Source organism: Falco peregrinus, chromosome 2 (assembly GCF_023634155.1).
Source record: "Falco peregrinus isolate bFalPer1 chromosome 2, bFalPer1.pri, whole genome shotgun sequence".
Classification (NCBI taxonomy): domain Eukaryota; kingdom Metazoa; phylum Chordata; class Aves; order Falconiformes; family Falconidae; genus Falco; species Falco peregrinus.
The window spans coordinates 88,172,223-88,192,887 of NC_073722.1; the positions used below are offsets into that span (position 1 = coordinate 88,172,223).

Sequence of the window (20,665 nt, forward strand, 5' to 3'; positions counted from 1 at the left end):
ACAAAATACAGCTGGTCTAGCCTGTTACAGGATTAGGACACTTGCAAGCCTGTTTTTTTGTGCAAGGGTGCAATGCCAGATACCAGAGGCCCTGAATCATGAACAGGGACATTGATCTCTACTTGTTTTAAAACACTATTCTATAAATTTTGGTAGTTTAGAACCTGGTTCATGAGCATCTTGGGCATCTCGGCAGCAAAACAAATGGTACTGCTAAGATCCTAACAGATTTCCTTTGCTGTATCATTCCTGCTGCTGAGAAAGATCTGTTTCCCAGACTCTACTTTGTAAGGGTGCTCCGACTTCCAACAATATATGAAAAGAAACTTCCTAGCAGACTGAAGTGATTAACAATGCATTTAACACCCTCACTTGACACAGATTCACAATAGCTGTGAATCTCTCAAAATTTTCTCCCTTCCACCCCTTGCAGGGGCAGAGAAAGAGTTGTTAAATAGCTTCCTACCGGCACTTCTATTCCATTCTTGGCAGCAAGCAGCCACTCCCAGCAAGCAATTGCTGTTTCCATGCCGTGCTCGTTGAACATTCGCAGGGGTCCCCAACACAGATGATGAAGGAGCTGGGGATCACAGTCTAGAAACAAACATTCACTCAGATTTCTCCAACAGAATAAATAACTGCTTTTCACATCAGCACGAAACTGGTGCGCACAGTATGTAATAATCAATTTCTAATAAATAGCTTCTAGCTTAAAGCTTTTCGGCAATATAAGCCTAATTGAAAAAACTCAAAACACAAATCTGCTTCAAGCTGATGCATACTGCATTTGTATATAGATATTTTTTGTACTTTTATTATTCTTGGCATTCACAGCCAGAAAGCAGAACTCCATTTGTTTTTCATTACCTTTGCTACTTATTAGCAGTGCAGTCAACTTAAACATGGCCTGAGTGTAGAATTCAGTGTGGCCTGATTCAAGAGCATCATTCAGCTCTTTGACCATCAGTTTGTTCAGGTCAGATGTTCGTCCTGTAGCATTTGAGAACTGAATCATTCCAGAAACCTGTAAAATACAGTGGTTTTTTTCAACAGAGAACAGTATTTTACGTATCTCATTTGTTATTTGTCATGTGCCTGTTAAGGAACTTCACAAATAGAGGCATCTTTTGTTACTACTTCCCTAAATCTTTCACTTTATCTGCAATCTAAGAACTTTCTGCAAGACCAACAGTAAAATTATCTGTTTAAAAACTTAAGAAAATTATATACTTTACCTTGAAGGATTTGAACTTTAGAATCTGTGCTTAAAATAACACAGAAACATACAATAGTTCAGATTGGAAGGGGCATCATGCCCTGAAAAGCCATGCCAGAGCTCGTGGACATTCCACACTCATGAGAAATCCTGTACTTGCCTCTCCTGCATAGCGGTTGCGTAAGTTAAGAGAAGCCATGAAGTTGGAGTAGTCCTTCTTCACACAAGTTGGTCTTTCAGTCAGCTGGGTTGCCTGTGACCAAACCACACACAGGTGTTTATACTGTTCATATCCAACCATTCGTGGTTTTGTCTTTTTATACTTTCAAACATGTTTTAAGTTTAGTTTTCCTTATGCTTATAATCAGAATAGCATTGAGACTATTAGGTGCAACAGGACCAGGACTGACAAAAATTAAGTAACATGTGCATTTATTCCATGGATACACAGTTTGAAATATATACGTATTGGATATACTTCTCGAAAGACCAAAACCAAACTATATAAAGGATAGACGCTCTGGGACTGCTGCTCTCTTTTCATGAACAGGTAAAGGTAGGGAAGAAGAAAGGAGGAGATTTGATCTTGGTTCTGCCCTCTCCATGCAACAGCTTGCTGAACTGATGGTACTGCAGAAGAGAGAATATTTTTTTCCTGTCTTTAAGAAGTGCACTAGTAATCCTTGTTTCCCTTCACAGAAGCACTCAGGAATTCGTGACTCAGTTTCTCCTCAAAAGCAAACAAAAAAAGAATGATTCTTTACACTGTAAAATGAATTTTTTATATTGAGGATTTAATACTAAAATTCAAGGCCCGCAAAACCACCAAAAATTTAACCCTCCTGCAATGCTTTGCTTCAGTACTGCTAATGGCTAGCTTGGCTCAACAATGGATAAACTTCTGAGAACTAGTTTTGTGTGTCTTGGTTATAAAATTTGTACACGATCACCTTCACATTAGCACTGTCCAGTCCATGGGAATAAAGCAAACCAAACTGCTAGCAATTTGAAAGCTTTCTGAAACAGCTTTTGCCACTTGGTTGACACAGGAGGGCCCTAATAAAAACAAATACTGTTATCTTATTAAGAAAATGAGAATGTTGTTTCCCTTATTTCCTTTCCAGTCGTAAAGCTTCTAGATTCTTCCAGAACAGTCTGTATTCTATCAAGTTTGTCCCTTTAGAGAACTGCATGGCTGTCTTCCTGAGCCCTGGGAGTTCTTTATCCTAATTACCTTTAGTAACTAGCAACTGTCTAGAAGGACAACTGTAACAGAGAACCAAAAGGAAATCCTGCTAAGGCTGGGGGAGGAGGCAGTTCCAGAGCTGCTGCTAGAAAACACACTGGCTGATGATGCAGCAGATTCTACTGGGTGTTTCTCCAGATCAGAAATTACAACCACAAATCAGAAGAAATATGCAGGTTTTTTACAGTTAATAACTACATGAAATATTCAATGCAAAACCATGTTTTGAGTGTAGCTATGTGAAACACAGAGCAAATGGGCGTCACCCAACTCTCACCTACGCTACTATTCTAGAAAACAGTTCATTTCAGCCTAACACAGATCCTAGTTTCAAGTAACTGAAAATCATCTACAGAAAACTCTTAAACAGTATTAGATATGGTTTTATTTTCTTACTTGTTACCATCTTACTTTTCAGTATTTTACAGAAGAATATGATTGGCAGATACCTTGATTTCAGATGGAAAGAAATAAGGGATCTTTCCGAGTAATGTTCAAGAGCCACAACAAAGGTGATTTAGAAAATCTGTATTACTTGGCTATACCGAATGTTATAAATTTAGCACGATAGCTATACAGGTACACAAATGAACAAACAAGGATGTGCCCAATACTCACGCCCAGAGTAGTGTTCTGTCTGTTGTAGCCAGCAAAGTGCAAAACACTTTCCGTAGCCATAGCCAGTCCTGTGTGCTGGGACAAACCTGACACCCAGTTCTGATGTTTGTTGAGGTACTCCTGACAAAAAAAAAAAAAAAAAGTTTGTTGGGAAACTACTGTGTTTTTCAAAACAAGGCAACACATAGGCAAGTGTTGCAGCATCACAAACTACCAGAAACTTAATTACACACATACCTGATAACAAACAGGCTGCCTCTACTCATCCCTTCTAGGCAGTGTTCCCCTGGCAATAAGAAATTCTAAATGTCCTCCCAAATATGTGAAGAGTAAGACTTGCTCCATTTTGCAAAAAGATAAAGTTTTCAAGCTAGATACTCGAAGGCTGAGGTCTTCTTTAGAAAAAATCCCTTTTGACAAAAAGAACCTTACAAAGAGAACCTTACGAAAGGAAGTGCTTTGGACCCCATGGAAGAAGGGAATCCTTTCACATGAGGGTAGAATCCCTTGAGGTTCTTTTTTTGGGGAAAGAAATACAAACTTCAGGTTGATCTGCAGTGCCCAAGATTGTGAGCCTCCCAGAAATTCTGTTATCAGGACTACATTAGGCACCTCTAGAAGGAATACTAGTCTAACCGAGACTACATAGCTCCTTCAGCTACTCACCAAGGATTAATAGACACCTGCATTTTACTATAGTGAGATTTTTTGTTTACATAAAAGGTATTTTATTAGTAGATCATAAACAGTCTCTTAATCTTTCTTTGTGGTCTTGTGACTGCTTTTTACTGAAATATACCACATGTGAGTGTTTACAACACCCACACTCAAATTCAAGCCTGTAGTTTACAGTGGTCTCATATTAGCAGTGTTTCTCCATATTTAAAAAAGGAAAAAACCCCACCCAACCATAAAGACAGAAAAAAACATCCTCCCAAGAGGGAAATAATAAACAAATCTTACAACCTAATCATATACTTCAGTCCAGCTGATATTTTCAGCTAATGTCGGCATTAAATGGACTTTGGTAGGCAGATGATTCTATTATACTGAATTCTGACTTCTGAAGTAAATCCAGGATGATCAACTGTTTACAAACCTGTTATTTCCAAGATACTTCAGTTTGGACTACATCAAAAGTCACACCAAATCAAAAATCCTAATTATCCTCTGACAATGCTCTAAAGGAAATGCCAGAGCAACAGAATATTTAAAGTTATGCTTGGATAGCCTGAAAAACAACACATAATTTAATTCTAATTTTGAATATCTGCAAAAATCAAGTTTTCACATGCTTATTACCTGTAGATGAGATTTTGTGACAGAAGGAGCCCATTTCATTGCTTCTTGCAGAATCATCCCACAGCGTGCAGCAAAATCCTTGACTATACTCTAGAATTAGAAAGCATGAATACAATCAGTACAATATAGGGCATATAACAAGAGGCCCTGGTTTTAATGGTGTAGTAAGTTACATATGGAGTAAGACAGGTTGCAGCAACATGATACAGTTAGGATTTTCTGTAACAATCAATGTACCCTTGATAAGCAAGCAACTGTCACACTTCAAGTAAAATAGTAAGATTCAGAAAAACATACATACCAAGTGTCATATTCTATTAGAAAAAACTTACCTAGGGAAGCACTTAAAAAAAGGACCCGAGTGGCTCACTAATGTATCCTCAAGACATACAAAAATATTAGGCATTATTTTGTTCTTCAATAAATCAAGGAAGACCACCTACCTCTCTGGCTTCATGTGTGTCAGGGACAGTTATTCTATATGGAGCATCAGGAATGTCATAGTATGGTTGGTCCTTGTGAATGTCCTGCACAAAAACAATTATCAGCTTTCAGTAAGATGAAATTCATCATCACTTAACCTGAATGCTACAGGTAGCACTTTTCACAAACAAGAAGCCTGATTTACCAAACCTTTTTGCTAATATTTGCTCTCAAAGTCAATTTGAATAGCTCTAGAAGAAATTGCTTGTATTCCAGTTGGCTTTTAGTATGAATAATTTTAAAAATTCAAGGCTCTCCCTTCAACGTTTAATACAAAAATAAAACTCTACAAAGCATTTCCATCTTCAAAAATACTAATATGTAATAAATTCAAGGAATATGGATACACATACAGAGACTGGAAAGAATATAATCTGACAACCACAGTTCATAAAACCAACACAAACCAGAAAACCACCACCAAATTTTGATATCAAATGAGACAGTTCAACAATTACAACCCAGAACTGGTAATCCTATGTTTTGTTCTTGATGCTAAACATGACTTTCTGAACCACATTCGACAACAACTTTCTAGCACTAGTTTTACTACCTATGAAAGAGGGTTGGAAATGCACTTACCTCACAGAATTTAAAATAAAGATTTTATCATTCTCTAGTGATAAAAGCAAAACCAAAGTAAGAACTCATAAATAAGTATCAAATAAATGCAAACCAAAGCCAGACAATTCAGTTCTATGAAAGAAAAAGGAACTTACTGCACTAAGAGACAGTGACAGTGTCTGCAGAATATCTAGCATAGTCTTCAGCACAGTTCCACTCCATAACAAGTGAGGAAACCTAGAGCAAGACAGGATTCAGAAACCAACAATGATGGACAGCTATGAAAGGAAATTATTTTATCAAAAAACTGAGCTGCTCCAAGAGCTAGTTACATAGATCACCTGGTAAGCTCATACTCAACAGAAGTTACAAAGCTGGCCATGGCTCACAACAGCCTAGCTCAATACAGCATCAAAAGCTTTCAGAAAGTAAGCTAACTAGAGCTATTTCATAGGAGTTGAGAATGCATTTATTTCATGCACACTTTGCTTTGCTCCATCCATGGGAATACTAAGCAGACACAGACACGTTAAGCAGGGGTTTCAGGGCCCAGGGTAAAAATACTATTGAATGTTAATTTTGAAGGAGATGTTTCAGCAGATGTACCAGCCAAGAAATCCACTTGATTGTTGTCATCAACTGCATAAGCAATCACTAAACAGCCAATGTGAAAAGAGAGCAGGAAGATGAAATCTATACTCACTTGTCTACCAGACCAGATAAGTATTTGTCTGCAACTCTTCTGATCCTCTTGTGAATGTGGTTAAAATTTACCAGCAAGAACTGAGCATGCCTCTCCAACTCTTCTTCATTCTCCTTAGTTTTAGGCTAAAAAGCATGCCAAAGAGAAGTATGAAGCTCAAATTCAGAACAATTATACAAATTCAAAATTTTAGTTTCCATGTAACCTACCTTATCAGCCATCATTGTCAGGAAAGCTTCAAACACCTTATCAGCAACAGCTATCACACACTGCATCATGCCTGAGGAATTGAGAGAAGTGGCAGATTTGATTATCAGAATTACATTTGTTTTATAAATCATGCTTAACAAAGTGTTTATGTTTACTCGGCCAACACTGAACCAAGCTGTTTCACAACAAAAGCAGTGCAAGAACAAAGCGATAGCAATCTAGTGAACATGATTCATTTTGTCATATAGTTGCTTGATTTCTTTTAGTTTTGCATGCCTGGAAATAACTTCCTAGTATGTCAAGTTGCAAGACAACCGAGACAGGTAATCTTACCAGATTTGTCTTTCTGAATTGCTTTATCCTCAAAATAGCAAAACATGACTTGGAAACGATCTTGGTCGGTTGAACGTAACACCCTAGGAAAATAAGAGCTCTGTGGGTTTGGTTGTTTTGGTTTAGTTTTGTTTTTTTCTTTTTCCTTTTCTTTTAAAGATGTTAAACATAAAACTATGTACTTTAACACCACAGCACACAACATACAGTCACTGTTCATTTCATGGCAATTTTAAGTCTCCAGCAAGTGTGATACTGCTATTTGTTTCTACATTCAATTAACAGGACTGAGACCATAAAATGCTGGTTTGTCACTGAGAGACTAACTTTCACACCTCAGGAGCAGGAAACCTGATGATGCACTTATACAATCACCACAAACATATAAATGTGGTACAATCTTTGGTATTTCTACAGGTTTTGCATTTGTTGAATTTGCATACAATAGAAATATCACTTATTAAAAGATTGTTTCTAAAATACAGCCAAGATGTTTCTGGTTTACTGTCAGAGTAAAAACGTGATGGAGAAGTTTCTTCCTACTTTCCTCACTGCTAGACCTCCAGCTCAGCTTTCAGCTATACACTTCTTTAAACAGCTGTAAGAAATACAGTTTTGAAGAATTTTAAAAAAAAAAAGCGCAGTCTGTGAATTCAGTATGTTTAATTAGTACAACCTAACACACACTGCTGAGGGGAAACAAAGTACACTACAAAAAAGATTTCTCCGCTCCTACATTACACGGATCTCACAGAATAGGCAAGTGTCTACACTGTCCTTCAGAGATGCAAGCACAAGACTGTGCAGAGGATATATTACACTTGCAAAACATTCCTTTGAAGAACCCTTTTGTCCATCTTCTATTAGTACCTATACAGAGGAGATCACACTTTTTTGGGCCCTACTATGTTAACCATCCTTTTTATCTACCCTAAAGGCATTTTTGCACAGATTAATTGCCAATCTTGGAATCTTAATAGAGCTAACGTGACTCAAAATACACACTCTCATTTATCTTAGTGTCTGGCAATTCTGACTGGAACATAGGTGGTTTTTAATTTATTTTTTAAAAAATGCATCAGTGAAAAAGGTGTATATATACCTCATATACTCTAGGCGGTAAACAGAAAGGAGATAGGTAGACATGGCAAAGTCCAACTTATTGATCAACGCTGACACTTCTGGAGGAGGATCCAAGAGATTTATTATGGTACTCCGCAATTCATTTAATTCAGCCTAGAGATGAATACATGAAGTTATCTGAAGTGGGAGTATTATATTAGTTTGTGTTCTGAAAACATTTGTTTTCAGCTATTACTCTGTTTACTTTTTAATCTTCATAAACAATATGCCAGGATGCTTCTGTCTGCAGACTAAGACCGACCTGCTCTGACTCAGCAAGTCACAATTCTTCAAATACACAACTAAACAGAATTAAGTACTGGAGTCAAGGTCTCTGTTGAAATAACTGCTAGTTTCCGTGCAGTTATACCAATGAGGAAATACAATTCCTACACTAAAAGCATATAAGTTTGATCAACATCAACACTGTCTGGCTTCTGAAACTTCATGGGTCTGTTGTGCCATTCTTTGATGGCACAGAACTAACTATCCTGGCACAATACACATTTCTGTATTATTTGGGAGCCAGACAAAGATATTTCGTAAATTGCCAACTCTTCAATACACTTTACACTGCTACCGCAGTTAGTCCTCAGGTAAAATCTATCCTGCAAACACTACGGAGAGAGAAGTATACCAGTACCAAACCAGAGGATAAAAAGGGAAAAAGCTCACTTAACATTTCTTTGAAAGACTAAATGTGTTGTTTCCTTCCAAAGTTTGCTTATTTTTTTTAAAGTGTGAGTTTTGTCTGCCTGATACAAAATAAATGAAAAAGTATTAGAAGGCTTCCACCTCCACAAAGACTAGTTTTCTACACCTTATCAAAATACTGTAGTTACCATCCTAAATGTTGGTATTAATACTCAATAAAACTAAACCCAAGCCATTTATGTACACTGCCGTCATAAGAGCAGTGTACACAAGCTGGTTTTCACTAATAGGTGGCAGGCTGGAGAAACTGTGCTATTTCAATATATCATGGTTATTGTATCATTTAACACTGACAGACCTTATGGAAGGGTCTAATAGAAGAAATTAATTCTTACAGAAGTTACAGTATCATTCTTCATGGCAGAATTGTACTGAAGAACAGATCGAAGTGGTTCTTTGCTGGGAAACGTGAGTAATGGAGACTTGGTGGCAATTTCACATACACCTTCATACCATTCTTCTGGCCAAAGACCTGGAACACAAGTATAAAGAGGAAGGCAGGGTGGGGAGAGGAAACAAGACGAAAATTCATAAAGCTAATCAACATTACCAAGACTTGTGCTGCTTCCTAGGGCCAGTTTCTCATGTACTTAAGCACAAAACCTCCATACAAGCGATCCATGTTCCAAACACACACATGTAGGTAATTCCAAGTGAAGTTTCTCACTGGATAAGAAGTTCCTACTTGATTAACATTGTACCCCATGTGTCTGCTCTTCCATTTCAGGAACTTAACTATCAAAACTCATAGTTAACTAAGGTTATTAACTTATAAAAAAAAATTAAGTACAACCTGTACTGGGCTGAATCTCATAGCAAAACTGCAAAGATGTAAAGAAATCCTACCAGAGAACTGTCATGTAAGCTCTTTGCTTTGTAGTGTCTTTATGCCTGTAATTTTTCTTCAGCCTGCTGTGAATGGTTTGCATACAGTTACATTTACATTCATCAAGAGTTTAAATGTGAGCAGCAACATTGTTCTCTTATCATTTACACTACCTGATCCTTCCACAGCAAATCCCATCAGCACTGAATACAACCAGAAGTCACGGAACAGCTTTTGCAACCTGGGCTTGGCCTCCTTGATAGGTGGCAAGCGCCTAGTGAGCTACCAAAGAAATAAAAGTTAACATCAGAAAATCATGGGAGTTATAACAACTTAATTTCATGCTAAGGAATCAATTCATGTACCTTCTTTACTATGATTTATGAAGGTAATGTTCTTTGTCATCTGTGAAAACTAGTATTATATTGCTATTGTTATATATATTGAAGAAAATTAGATCTTGTTAGAGTATCTGAAATGCTAACTTTTGAGATGCCTGAAATAAGAACTTCTTTTGTTTTACACAGGAATAATACCATGCTGATACAGTAACCTCTGAAGAGAACACATAGTATTAGTATACTATCAACTACAGAGAGAAGAAACTACATGGTCCTTTAAATAGTGTTGAAGACAATGCCATGCAGCTTTGCTTCAGTGCAAAGGAACTCAAAACTAAATAAATATTAGTCAAACATACTTCTGGTTGCTATTGTTTATTGGCTTTGTGGAAATACATTGAGGCACCAATTGGGGATCTTTCATTGTTTGCACCCACGCACACAGTGACATCAGTTCTGGAGAATTCACTATCTAAACAAGCAAGCAAAAGAGCATTATTTTCAACACATTTATTAAAATTCTCTGATACTATTTGCACAAACAGCTGCTACCACTGGAGGAGCACAGTTTATCCTCCCAGCCAACATGATATGCAATTTTACATATATTTATGTAACAAAGATCATAGTGTGTTATTCTAAAAAGCGTTAGAAGCACAGGCAGTATTTAAAATATGAAGGAAACGGCCCATTAAACTGCAAGCTTTATTCAGTATGACTATATATTATTACTGTAAACTTTATTAAGAAAATGTTAGATTCTAATCCAATTTGACATTTTCTTTAACTGCACAGTAATTCCCTTGAGGTATGAAAGCCAGCAGTATTTCAGTGAAACCTTATATAAAGCCAACTTTGGATATATTTGCAAATCATGAGGGAGGCTGTTCATTTAAAAAAGAAAAACATGAAGAAAATCCCTCGATTATAGTAAAACTAATCAGTTTAAGCTGGGGAATGGAACTACAGTAAAAAGTTGCTTGTGCAACACATGTTTGCACCAACATAACACGGACTGAAGCAGACCAACCATCACAAGCACCGAGGCCTCAACCATATTTGCAGTACAAATGCCCCCCATTTTAGCACAAAGTATCAGTGACATGGCTTTCACTAGTCATTAACAGTCAAGTTTATGTGCATGCTTGACTTTGAAACTTTACATACACCCGATTTTTTTTTCAAAGATCCTCCTCAAAAGTGAACAAGTACCTGCGAAGCCATAAAAGTAGTTCAACAAACAACATACAATTCAGCAGAGATCACTAGGCAAGGGAGGGATTTTGGCTGACGAAGTAAGTTTAGCAGTGTTTGGTTTAGAGAATGTTTACTTTGGGAGATACACAAAAAACTAGCGTCAAAGTTCAGATTTAAACCCCGCCATTCCTCTTACTTGGGCTGTTCAACACATCCTTTCTGTACAGTGGCTTAAAGGTAAGCTTCATTTACATCTTCTGTTATTTTAGGTAGATCTGACCAAAGACATATATGTTGCAGAGGGAGGGAATGTTTTGCCTGTGTAAATGCAGCTGAGCAATAATTGAACTTTAGTGAAGATGAGAATGTAAAGTTGGGAACTACAGACAGCAAATTCTTCTATGCCAGAAGCAGAAAACGTTTATCAGTGGTTACTGGACAGAGTATCTCAGCCATAAGGGCCTGACTCCTCGGGGCGGGGAAAAAAGTAATGAATTTATGAAGAAACACTAAGAAAAAGACTGACTCATGTTGTCCAGTCACAGTGTAAAACCATTTAAAAAGCATCTTCTGTGGATCCATCATTGTTGCAAAACACCACAATTTTTTAAGTGAAATAGTCACCTTAAATGGTTTTAGGATTTCAGGCAAATTAGTTTGGGGGGAGTTTTTCAAAAATTAAACTGTTAGCTCAGTTACCTCAGTCCTGCTACAACATGTTTGAAAATACTTTCCTTCAAGCCAAGCACTGGTTTTATTCGCTGATAATACAGGTATGTATACCTATATATTTTACTTCTACAGAACAGCTCTTTGGACTATTTGCTCATTTAAAAAGCATTTTAATATATATCTTAGTAAGATTTTTGTTTTAACTGTATTCAGTGTTTTCTACCAGATAATACTGTAAATAGTACTTTTTTGAGTAAAAAGGTGATTATCAACATAAATTGACTTTATAATGTCAGCAAATTACTTTCTAAATAAGTCTGAGCAAAAAACAAGACCCTGGCATTCAGACACCTACATTACAGTTTCACTTGGTACAGAATTACTGAACATTTATATTCTGGTCTTTCTTTCACTGTCAAGGGAAGGAATTACACTTTCTCCTATCTTTTTTAAGATCACTGTAATTACTGCAATCTGATATTATGGTGAAAAGTCTTTCAGACCCACTTCTTGATACAGTGTTTTACAGCTGAGTAAGACCAATGGATTCTCTTCAAACAATACATACCTAAGATAGTTCTTGATTTTAAAAATATTTTAAAATTGCAATAGTCCAATACTCAGTAGATCAAGAAGATATAAAGCTGCCTTTTAGAAAAATGCAGGTTCTACTTAAATATATTTTCAATTAAAACAGGTGAGGTTAGAAATCTAGCATCAGGATAACATTAAGTCTGGAGAAACAAAGGTCGGAACAGGAACTTACAAAGAATTTGCATCATGAAGGAAACAGAGTACTACCTGTTGTGCAGTGCTACACGAAAGCAAACTGAAACAAAAGATAACTAAACAAAAAGCAGCATCAAGCCAATCCTTCACGGAAGCGGCAGATGAGGATACACAGCTGCAGAAAGCATGCACAGACATCGAGTAAGGTCACAATCAGATTAGGACATACATTTATGCCCGACACTTCCCACAGTGCAATACCAGTACCATTACTTGGTGCAAATACACATCTTCAGGTTTGTTGCTATATCCCTAGATCTCCTTTATTCCACTAAATTTCAACCTTGCTTTCCCAAAAAAACTCCCATAAAACTCCTATTTTTGCTGTAGCTACATACAGGATGTCTGTTTTTCAAATTCTTCAGCACATCTCAGCTTTCTGGTATGCTCATGTAGTGGATGCCTAGTCCCTCCTTCTACCCAGCTCAAATCCTCAGACTAACTTCACATCATATTTTTAGCATGCACCAGTAACACAGTTAGCACACATTTTAAGTGTTACAAATTTATAGTGTCCCACACATTTTAGGTAATGATTCTGTAGCTGCTGAAATACACCAGTAATGACCACTTGCATGGGAGGAAGGCAACCAATTTTTTGGGAGGCTTGGAGGCATTATGTAAGCAAAACCAATTACCAGTAAAACAGATTTATCCATCTAATTAAGCTGTGTTGCACCAAAAAAAAAAAAGCTGTCAAATATGGTAACTATAGACCTTCTGCTGTGACAGACTGGACCTAAGGAATAGATAACAAATTCAATTACACACTCAACTCTGTGTTACATTGTCTTCCAGGTTTTGACCTGTCAGTATGAAGTTCTTGTTTTGTTTGCTTGCCCTTGCTCTCATCATAACCTCCGCATTTTGTGGAGTCAAGGACTTCACTGAGCATTTTGAAAGCCTTAAAGATGCGCACGCACATGAAAACGGGACCTATGATATGCCAAACTTACCACCTGAGTTCCACAGAGAAAACACGATCACTAACGACTTGATTCCTGAAGAGGAGGAGGAAGAGGACTATCTAGATCTTGACAAGATTTTGGGCGAAGATGACTACAGCGACATTATTGATGCTGGCCCATACATGGTTTCTGAAGTTCAGCAAGGAAATATTCTTGAACTATTCCAAGGCAAAACCAGAATCCAGCGCCTCAATATCCTCAATGCAAACTTTGGCTTCAACCTTTACCGCAGTGTGGCAGACAAGGCCAACTCTTCAGATAATATTCTCATGGCTCCTGTTGGTATTTCCACTGCAATGGCTATGATTTCTCTGGGTCTCAAGGGTCAAACTCAGCAGGAAGTATTATCTGTTCTTGGCTTTCAAGAATTCATTAATGCCAGCACCAAATATGAGCTGATGACTGTTCATAATCTCTTCCGCAAACTCACTCATCGGCTCTTCAGGCGCAATTTTGGTTATACACTGAGGTCTGTGAATGATCTTTACATTCAGAAGGACTTTTCTATTCTGAATGATTTCAGAAACAATATGAAAACATACTACTTTGCCGATGCCCAACCAGCTGATTTTTCAGATCCTGACTTCATAACTACAACAAATGAACGCATCTTGAAGCTGACCAAAGGATTAATAAAGGAAGCTCTTGTGAATGTAAACCCTACAACGCTGATGATGATTCTTAACTGTCTTTACTTTAAAGGTAAGAATCTGTTGGTTCGATCTTAGCAATGTGTTTTCTCAGTTTGCAACTCACTGCATACTTCATTAGAAATCCCAGATGGAACTTAAATCTAGCCTACACTTCAAAACCACCTATCAACTCCCTCATTAAGAATCTCTATTAGCCCATTTTTGTGTGTTTCTGTAGCACACTGATTTTCCAGTCATGCCCCGAAGCTAGTGGGTATTGTAAAAATACAGCAAATTCTTATTACACCCAAAGCCTTACAGTCTAAAAGTGAGACTACAAAACAACATATAAATGCAGAATACCCTCAGAAAGCATAAGCTTTGTAGGAGTCTCAGATAGAGAGGTATTAACTCATGTCCAAGTTAATAATCACATTCAGTCTTGCTTCAAGTTACTGACTTCATTAATGGTACAGGTTTATTTCAATTATAACACTTAACATTTCTGAAGTATTCAGGATTCACAGGAGTGACTATAAAGAATTCCAGCTTGAAGTATGTATTTATTTTATATGAACAGAGCATGATCCTTGTCAACAAGCCTATACAGGGGACTGAAGAGAATAACCAAAACAGTATTCTTCTACAACCAACAACACACACATTCATGAACTGTCTGCTGATACAGGCTCCCACATGTATCACTACAGGCTGAAGAGTTAGAGGCTTGAGCTAAAGACTGTACAATATATACTTACTATAAATTCTTGTTTTCAATGTCTTTACATTTAAACTAAGAGTCTGTAGAGAGGTTTTCAACAGCAGTTATCTTCCTCAGGTTGAAAGTTTTGTTAATTTTTCAACAAACTTTTAAAATTAAATTAGTATTAAATGAGCAAGAGGTGGGAAGTGCCAATGAAAGAAGAACTGAGGAAGAAAAGGAAATGTTACTGACTGACTGAGATCAAAATCAGATGAAGGCGACTTCAAACACTGGTGAGGAAAGACAGATTAGCAGAAAAGAAAATACAACACACTCCATAACTTATAAAGCAGTTTCTTTTCCCAATTATATCCCTGCTTTCAGGAAACAAATGCTCAAAGGCTCTTCTATGCCTGCCTTCTCAGCATTTGATTACAGGAACACCATTCCTGTAAGGTTATGAAACATACCTTTCCCCATTCACCTGCAAGGCATTACTTCCTTGAATAATGCCACTTGTACCTTTAAAAGATCTGAAGCAGTCATTAGCATAACATCCAAATAATCCCTTGTTCTGAAATACCATTGAAAAGGGACTTATTTGTATCCTTAAGTACATCTCTGATGATCACATCATATCATATTAAATACATGGTTTTACTCTCCATTAGACCATCCTAAGAAAAGGATTAGGCAAAGTGAAACAGATACATAATGTTTCACAATTCAGTCAAGCTTAAAATACCATTTTGTTCTACTCTACAATTATTAAATACTTGTACCATCTCAAAGTAACAAAAACACCACCAAAAAATAAATAGCTTTAATATTGGAACTATTGAGTCACCAAGATCAAAAAGATTTTTGGCTTTTTCTTCTGCCCATGGAGTCCTGTTTGTCCAAACTGCCTTGGTGTTGTCTGCTGAAGGCTGCAATTTCTAACCCTCAAAACGAGAAAGATCAGTTCTATATTGCTGTCTCCCATTCTTCTGTTTTACGTTGATAGTCTCCTGGTAACTCTATTTTGAGTGGAACCAAACTTTTTAAAAGCAAGTTCTGCTCCTGAGTTTCCTAGCTTCCCCACTAGTCCTAGACATGCTAATTTTTGTCTACATCTTTCCATTTACAATATTTATGCTGTTTGTACCACTGCAGACAAGCTCTGTTAAGCCCTTAGATCTAAGAAACCTATGAGTGTTCTCAGATATAGAGAGATGCACAGTACAAGCAATACTGAGTAATGGCATACTTGCCAAACACCGAAATCTCAAGCTCCTTTTATATTAAATACCATCAAGAAACTATTAGGAACTATTCACTTAGATAAAAAGCAAGTTTTATCTTCTATAGGTGCCCAGTCTACCTCTAATTGAGATCTACCCACCAGTCTGCAGAGGTCTGAACAATCATTTATGAGCCCCCTATCATGTAGGAGCTGGTTATTTTAGCCACAGTAGATCACAGCAGCTTTTGGCAACTGAAATTTTGACAGGTCTAAAATTACTTTTCTGAGATTCTAGTCATGAATGCAAGGCAGAAGTCAATCTGTGGAGACAACATCTGTCACCACAGACTGATCCCAAAGACATCCTGGTGGAAGATTCAAAATGGGAAGTCACAAGTCAAAGTCCCAACCGGTTTTAGCTGACCCCAGAAGAACACATGCCTCCTGCTGGAGAACAACATTTTACCCCAAGACAAACACATTTGGAAAAATGAACCCGAAGAATAAAGTTCCCCAGCTCCTCTTTTACTAGGAAAAACCATTAAGTGTCTCCCATTCCTCAGGTGGTGACAGTGCTGCTGAAGCTCCCCTGGCCCACAGCAGCTTCATGTCGTTAGCTAGTTAAAGAGTCCCACACCTGTGAATTCTGCTCCCTGAAGAACAGCCAGATGTTGGGTTCTCCTGAGAAGTGAGACAATTTGTTTGGGAATAGCATAAACCATTTTATATCCCATTCCCTTCAGAGTATTAACTATAGTCTGACCACTTCTCAAACTGCTCCCCATCAGCCTGGGACCCATTACAAAGAAACTATTAGGCTGAAAGTTGGACTTACAGTTAATTTGCAAGTCAGATTAAGGATCTCAGAATCACTTGCAACCTTTTAGAAAATGGTTATTGATTAAGTTTAGATTTGTAGTCTATACACAGTCACAGCCACATTCCCCATTTACTTTCTTGCCAATGCTGACCTAAAATCCAGAGTATTAACAGGAAATACCAACAACCCTAATTCCACTATGAAATTCTAGCTTTGTCTGCCCATGAAGAAAGAAATGTTTTTTCCAGAGCTGTGGTTCTGAAAAGAGATTAATAGGAACACTGCTTTAAGAAAAGCACCTTCTTTTACACAGTCAGTAAATACTTGGGGTACCCAAAGAATCTTCACATAGAAAAATTCAAACCCTGATGGGAAAGCTTCCTGGCCTGCAAAGTATGTTAAATTGCATTATTCGGGCATCAACCCGTCAGATGACAGGCTCCCACAGACATGCCGAAATCACATTAGACTGGGTCATACAATTAACGCAGTCAACATTCAAACTCTTCAGGTTGTGTTAAGACAGAAAGTTAATTGGCTTGAATGGACTAAGTCAAGGTAATGCCTTCAGCATAACATCTTTTATAACTTTACGCAGAACTAAACCAGACATTACTTAGCTTGATGTACCAATAACATGCTTGCAACAGACTGCTTCAGCACTGGTTTCAGTATCAAGCTCTCTCAGAAAATACAGCTGTGTCAGTTGTTCTGCTAGGTGCAAACACTGTCAAGTATTTTGTATCTGTTTAAACTTTGTAATTTCTAGGTTCCTTGCAGGAAAAAAGTACACACCAGCCTCTTTCAGATCTCCAGTTTGTGCTACCTGCTTTTGTAATTCAGAACACTCCAATCAGAGAAATGTTAGTTAAAATTTAGAAAGCCAGAAATTTCAATGTCACTTCAAAACCTGTCTTCTCATTCAGGCTTAACCGAAACCAACATTCCTACAGTAATTCTCAATTCACATGAATTAAAGCTCAATCTAAACTGTTAATCTGGGAAGATTTAATTAAACAAGAATCTTGGTGGGGGTTTATGTGTTTTCTGCATTGTATTAACAGGAACTTGGGAGAATAAGTTTCCAGTGGAAATGACTACAAAGAGAAGTTTCCGTCTGAATGAGAAGCAAACAATAAAGGTCCCTATGATGCAGACTAAAGGGAACTTCCTCGCTGCTGCAGACCCCGAGCTAGACTGCAGCGTGATCCAGCTCCCATTTGTGGGGAACATCAGCATGCTGATTGTACTTCCACACAAACTCTCTGGCATGAAAGCCCTAGAAAAGCAGATAACACCTCAAGTGGTGGAAAAATGGCAGAAGAGCATGACAAACAGGTATCTGCTGAAAAGTACATCTTGTTAAACTCTTAATGCATTTCCTTTATGAGATTGACAAGGGTAAGTAAAGAGCACAGAAGCTAACATTTTGATTAAAACCATTAAACCTCAACAAGAACCCCAAAAGGATGGATTTATTGACGTAAAAATCAGCACCGATGATCTCTCAAAATTTAAATGCCATCAAGAAATCAAGGATAACTGAAGTGGAAAATTCTAATTGACTTCCAAAATTCTCTCTATTACATATTTAATGTTGTAGATGTAAAGAAGTGCTTATTGATAAAGCTTACAATGAGGAAAAAACTAGGCGTATGATAATAACAGCTTATTTGTGCAGAATGATCTCAATCATACGGAAAGCACCCTATGTCATTACAGCACTATGCATTTCAACATAGCTGTTGTGTGAAGGCACACACTCAGTAACCAACAATGGACATCACAATTACAGAAGCGAAAAAATTATGTAGCCTCTTTTGTGCAAGATGAGAGACTAGGTAGTCTTCAGACTTGATTCAGAAAAAAAAGATATGAAGAGCTAATTTGACATGCTCTTCAGGAAGCCGGCCTATTTCTATTGTATACAGTAAGTGACCAATCTCCAATCTAGTAGTACTCCAGAAAATCTCAGTTCAACTATTACAAGCATATCCAACCATGTGCTGAACTGCTCAAAGCCATGGATTTCATACATATAAAAAAATGTAAATAATCATAAGTGAAATATTAAATTGACAAACTAACAGTTTTGGGAGGAGAATTAGTTTTTTAAAACATAGCTTAAAAATAATGATGCCCAAGTTTTGAAAGTACAATAACCACTCCCATATACTTCTGTGTACTGCTTGCTGAAAACAGCAAAAAAACCAAATCACGACAGGTATGCAAAGCAAAGGAGTCATGCAAATATTTACCTCCTCGATGATTTGAATTTTTGTTTTTATTCTTACCAGAACAAGAGAAGTGGTTCTGCCTAAATTTAAGCTGGAGAAGAGTTACAACCTGATCGGTTATCTGAGATCCATGGGAATAGAAGAACTGTTCAATGAAAAAGGCGACTACTCTGGTATATCGGATGAGAAAGTCACCATTGACAAGGTATTTATACCTGTTCTCTTTTCATTTCCTTTCTGATTAAACTGTATCACCTGAAAACATGGCAACACAGTAAAAACAATTCACAGTAAGCTAAAAGAATATTTTTTTCTCATCTTTCCTGGAGGACACAGGAGGGGTTTGGGTTTCTCTGCATGTCTTAAGTCTATTCATCTAGTGAGGGACATGTTTAATCAGATGTCAAAGGCACCAACAGTGTTGTGGTCAGTCAGGAACAGCAACCAAACGATTATTGCTGCACAGGAGCTATCGGCAAAACTGTCACAACAGAACCACGTGCAGAACACGGGGCAGGGGAAAGGCTGTAAGTACATAATTTGAATATACTTCCAAAATCCTAAACTTCTTTTTTGTTTGTTTTCCTTTTTTTGTTTGTTTAAACAGTTCAATCATCAAGGCACAATAACTGTGAATGAGGAAGGTACAGAGGCTGGAGCAATAACCAATGTCGGGTTCATGCCTCTTTCTACTCAGATTCGCTTTATTGTTGACCGCCCCTTTTTGTTTCTGATCTATGAACATCGTACCAGCTGCCTTCTGTTCATGGGCAGAGTTGTCAACCCAGCCAAATCTTAAGAGCAGAGACGACCTCCAACATACTGTTATACATGGGCTGTATAATCACACGTTAATATACCAGTATCACAAAGAGAATTTTATTGTCATATTAGCCAATATAAAAGCCACTGGTATCAAAAGAAATGATATTATCTACAGGTAGTTTCACATGAATGGACTCATAGCAGTAGATAATTTGACTGCAATTTAAAATGGTTAGTGCCATGTATCGATACAAGTGTATTAAAAAAATAAATCACAAAGTAACTTACCCTTTGTGTTCTACGTATAAAATGTAATCAATAAAATATTTAGACTATCTGGATTCTTGAAGTTTAGCTCTAAATTTGTGCCAGGACAACTTTTTAGAATAGGAATAAGGAAAACCTGAACACCTGACCAGCCTTAGAAACCTAAGCCTCCCTTGGGTGTTTTACATAATCTAAAGTGAAAAAAGAGTAGGTGTCTACATTAAGAGTTTTTTGCTTGCACAATTTAGTAGACTGATACACACAATGAACCTTATGGACCAGCGCACTGAATAACAGAAGATAAAAATGTCTTGGAGGAATGAAATATTTAAGGGATCTACTACTTTTCCCCAACCTAAGTTGTATCCTTTTCAATACAGTTCTGCGATTTTCATTGGTACAAGCAGTATCAGAATTAGGCCAAACAGGTAAATTCTATAAACATCCTTAGAATACTTTTTATAGTGAAAGCAGCTAGCAAAACGCTCTTTTCACCAGCTAAGTATCACCTAATCCTCTCTACAAAACTACAGCAATCACATTGGTTAAGAACACAAATACACTCTCCATATTTGATTCAATGGACAAAATCTTTCAAGTCTTAAAACTTAAGATTGTAAACTTTCTGAATCATTATGGTAATAACATGAATGCCGTACAAAGCCTGTTTCACATCTGAAAAAGCAAAAATTCACCTGAGCTCTGTAACATA

The 20,665-nt window shown here is 37.3% G+C and overlaps 2 protein-coding genes across 3 annotated transcripts in view; one reads left to right on the forward strand and one right to left on the reverse strand.

Moving 5' to 3' along the window:
• The window catches only part of PI4KA (phosphatidylinositol 4-kinase alpha), a 63,194-nt gene that overhangs the window by 19,389 nt on the left and 23,140 nt on the right, over positions 1–20,665 (reverse strand). For both annotated transcript variants that reach the window (XM_055797183.1, XM_055797182.1), the window contains exons 20-32: positions 9,511–9,619; positions 8,847–8,983; positions 7,778–7,911; positions 6,676–6,758; positions 6,342–6,412; positions 6,133–6,257; positions 5,585–5,666; positions 4,826–4,909; positions 4,383–4,472; positions 3,081–3,200; positions 1,377–1,469; positions 868–1,024; positions 467–594 (exon numbers count right to left, since the gene is read on the reverse strand). In XM_055797183.1, the coding sequence (XP_055653158.1) occupies positions 467–594; positions 868–1,024; positions 1,377–1,469; positions 3,081–3,200; positions 4,383–4,472; positions 4,826–4,909; positions 5,585–5,666; positions 6,133–6,257; positions 6,342–6,412; positions 6,676–6,758; positions 7,778–7,911; positions 8,847–8,983; positions 9,511–9,619 (1,413 nt within the window). The remainder of the gene's footprint in view (positions 1–466; positions 595–867; positions 1,025–1,376; positions 1,470–3,080; positions 3,201–4,382; positions 4,473–4,825; positions 4,910–5,584; positions 5,667–6,132; positions 6,258–6,341; positions 6,413–6,675; positions 6,759–7,777; positions 7,912–8,846; positions 8,984–9,510; positions 9,620–20,665) is intronic.
• On the forward strand, positions 10,988–20,027 carry SERPIND1 (serpin family D member 1). The gene is made up of 5 exons (XM_005233271.4): positions 10,988–11,112; positions 13,135–14,006; positions 17,749–18,022; positions 18,982–19,126; positions 19,529–20,027. The coding sequence occupies exons 2-5, from the start codon at positions 13,151–13,153 to the stop codon at positions 19,718–19,720; spliced, it is 1,467 nt and encodes a 488-aa protein (XP_005233328.2). The 5' UTR covers positions 10,988–11,112; positions 13,135–13,150; the 3' UTR covers positions 19,721–20,027.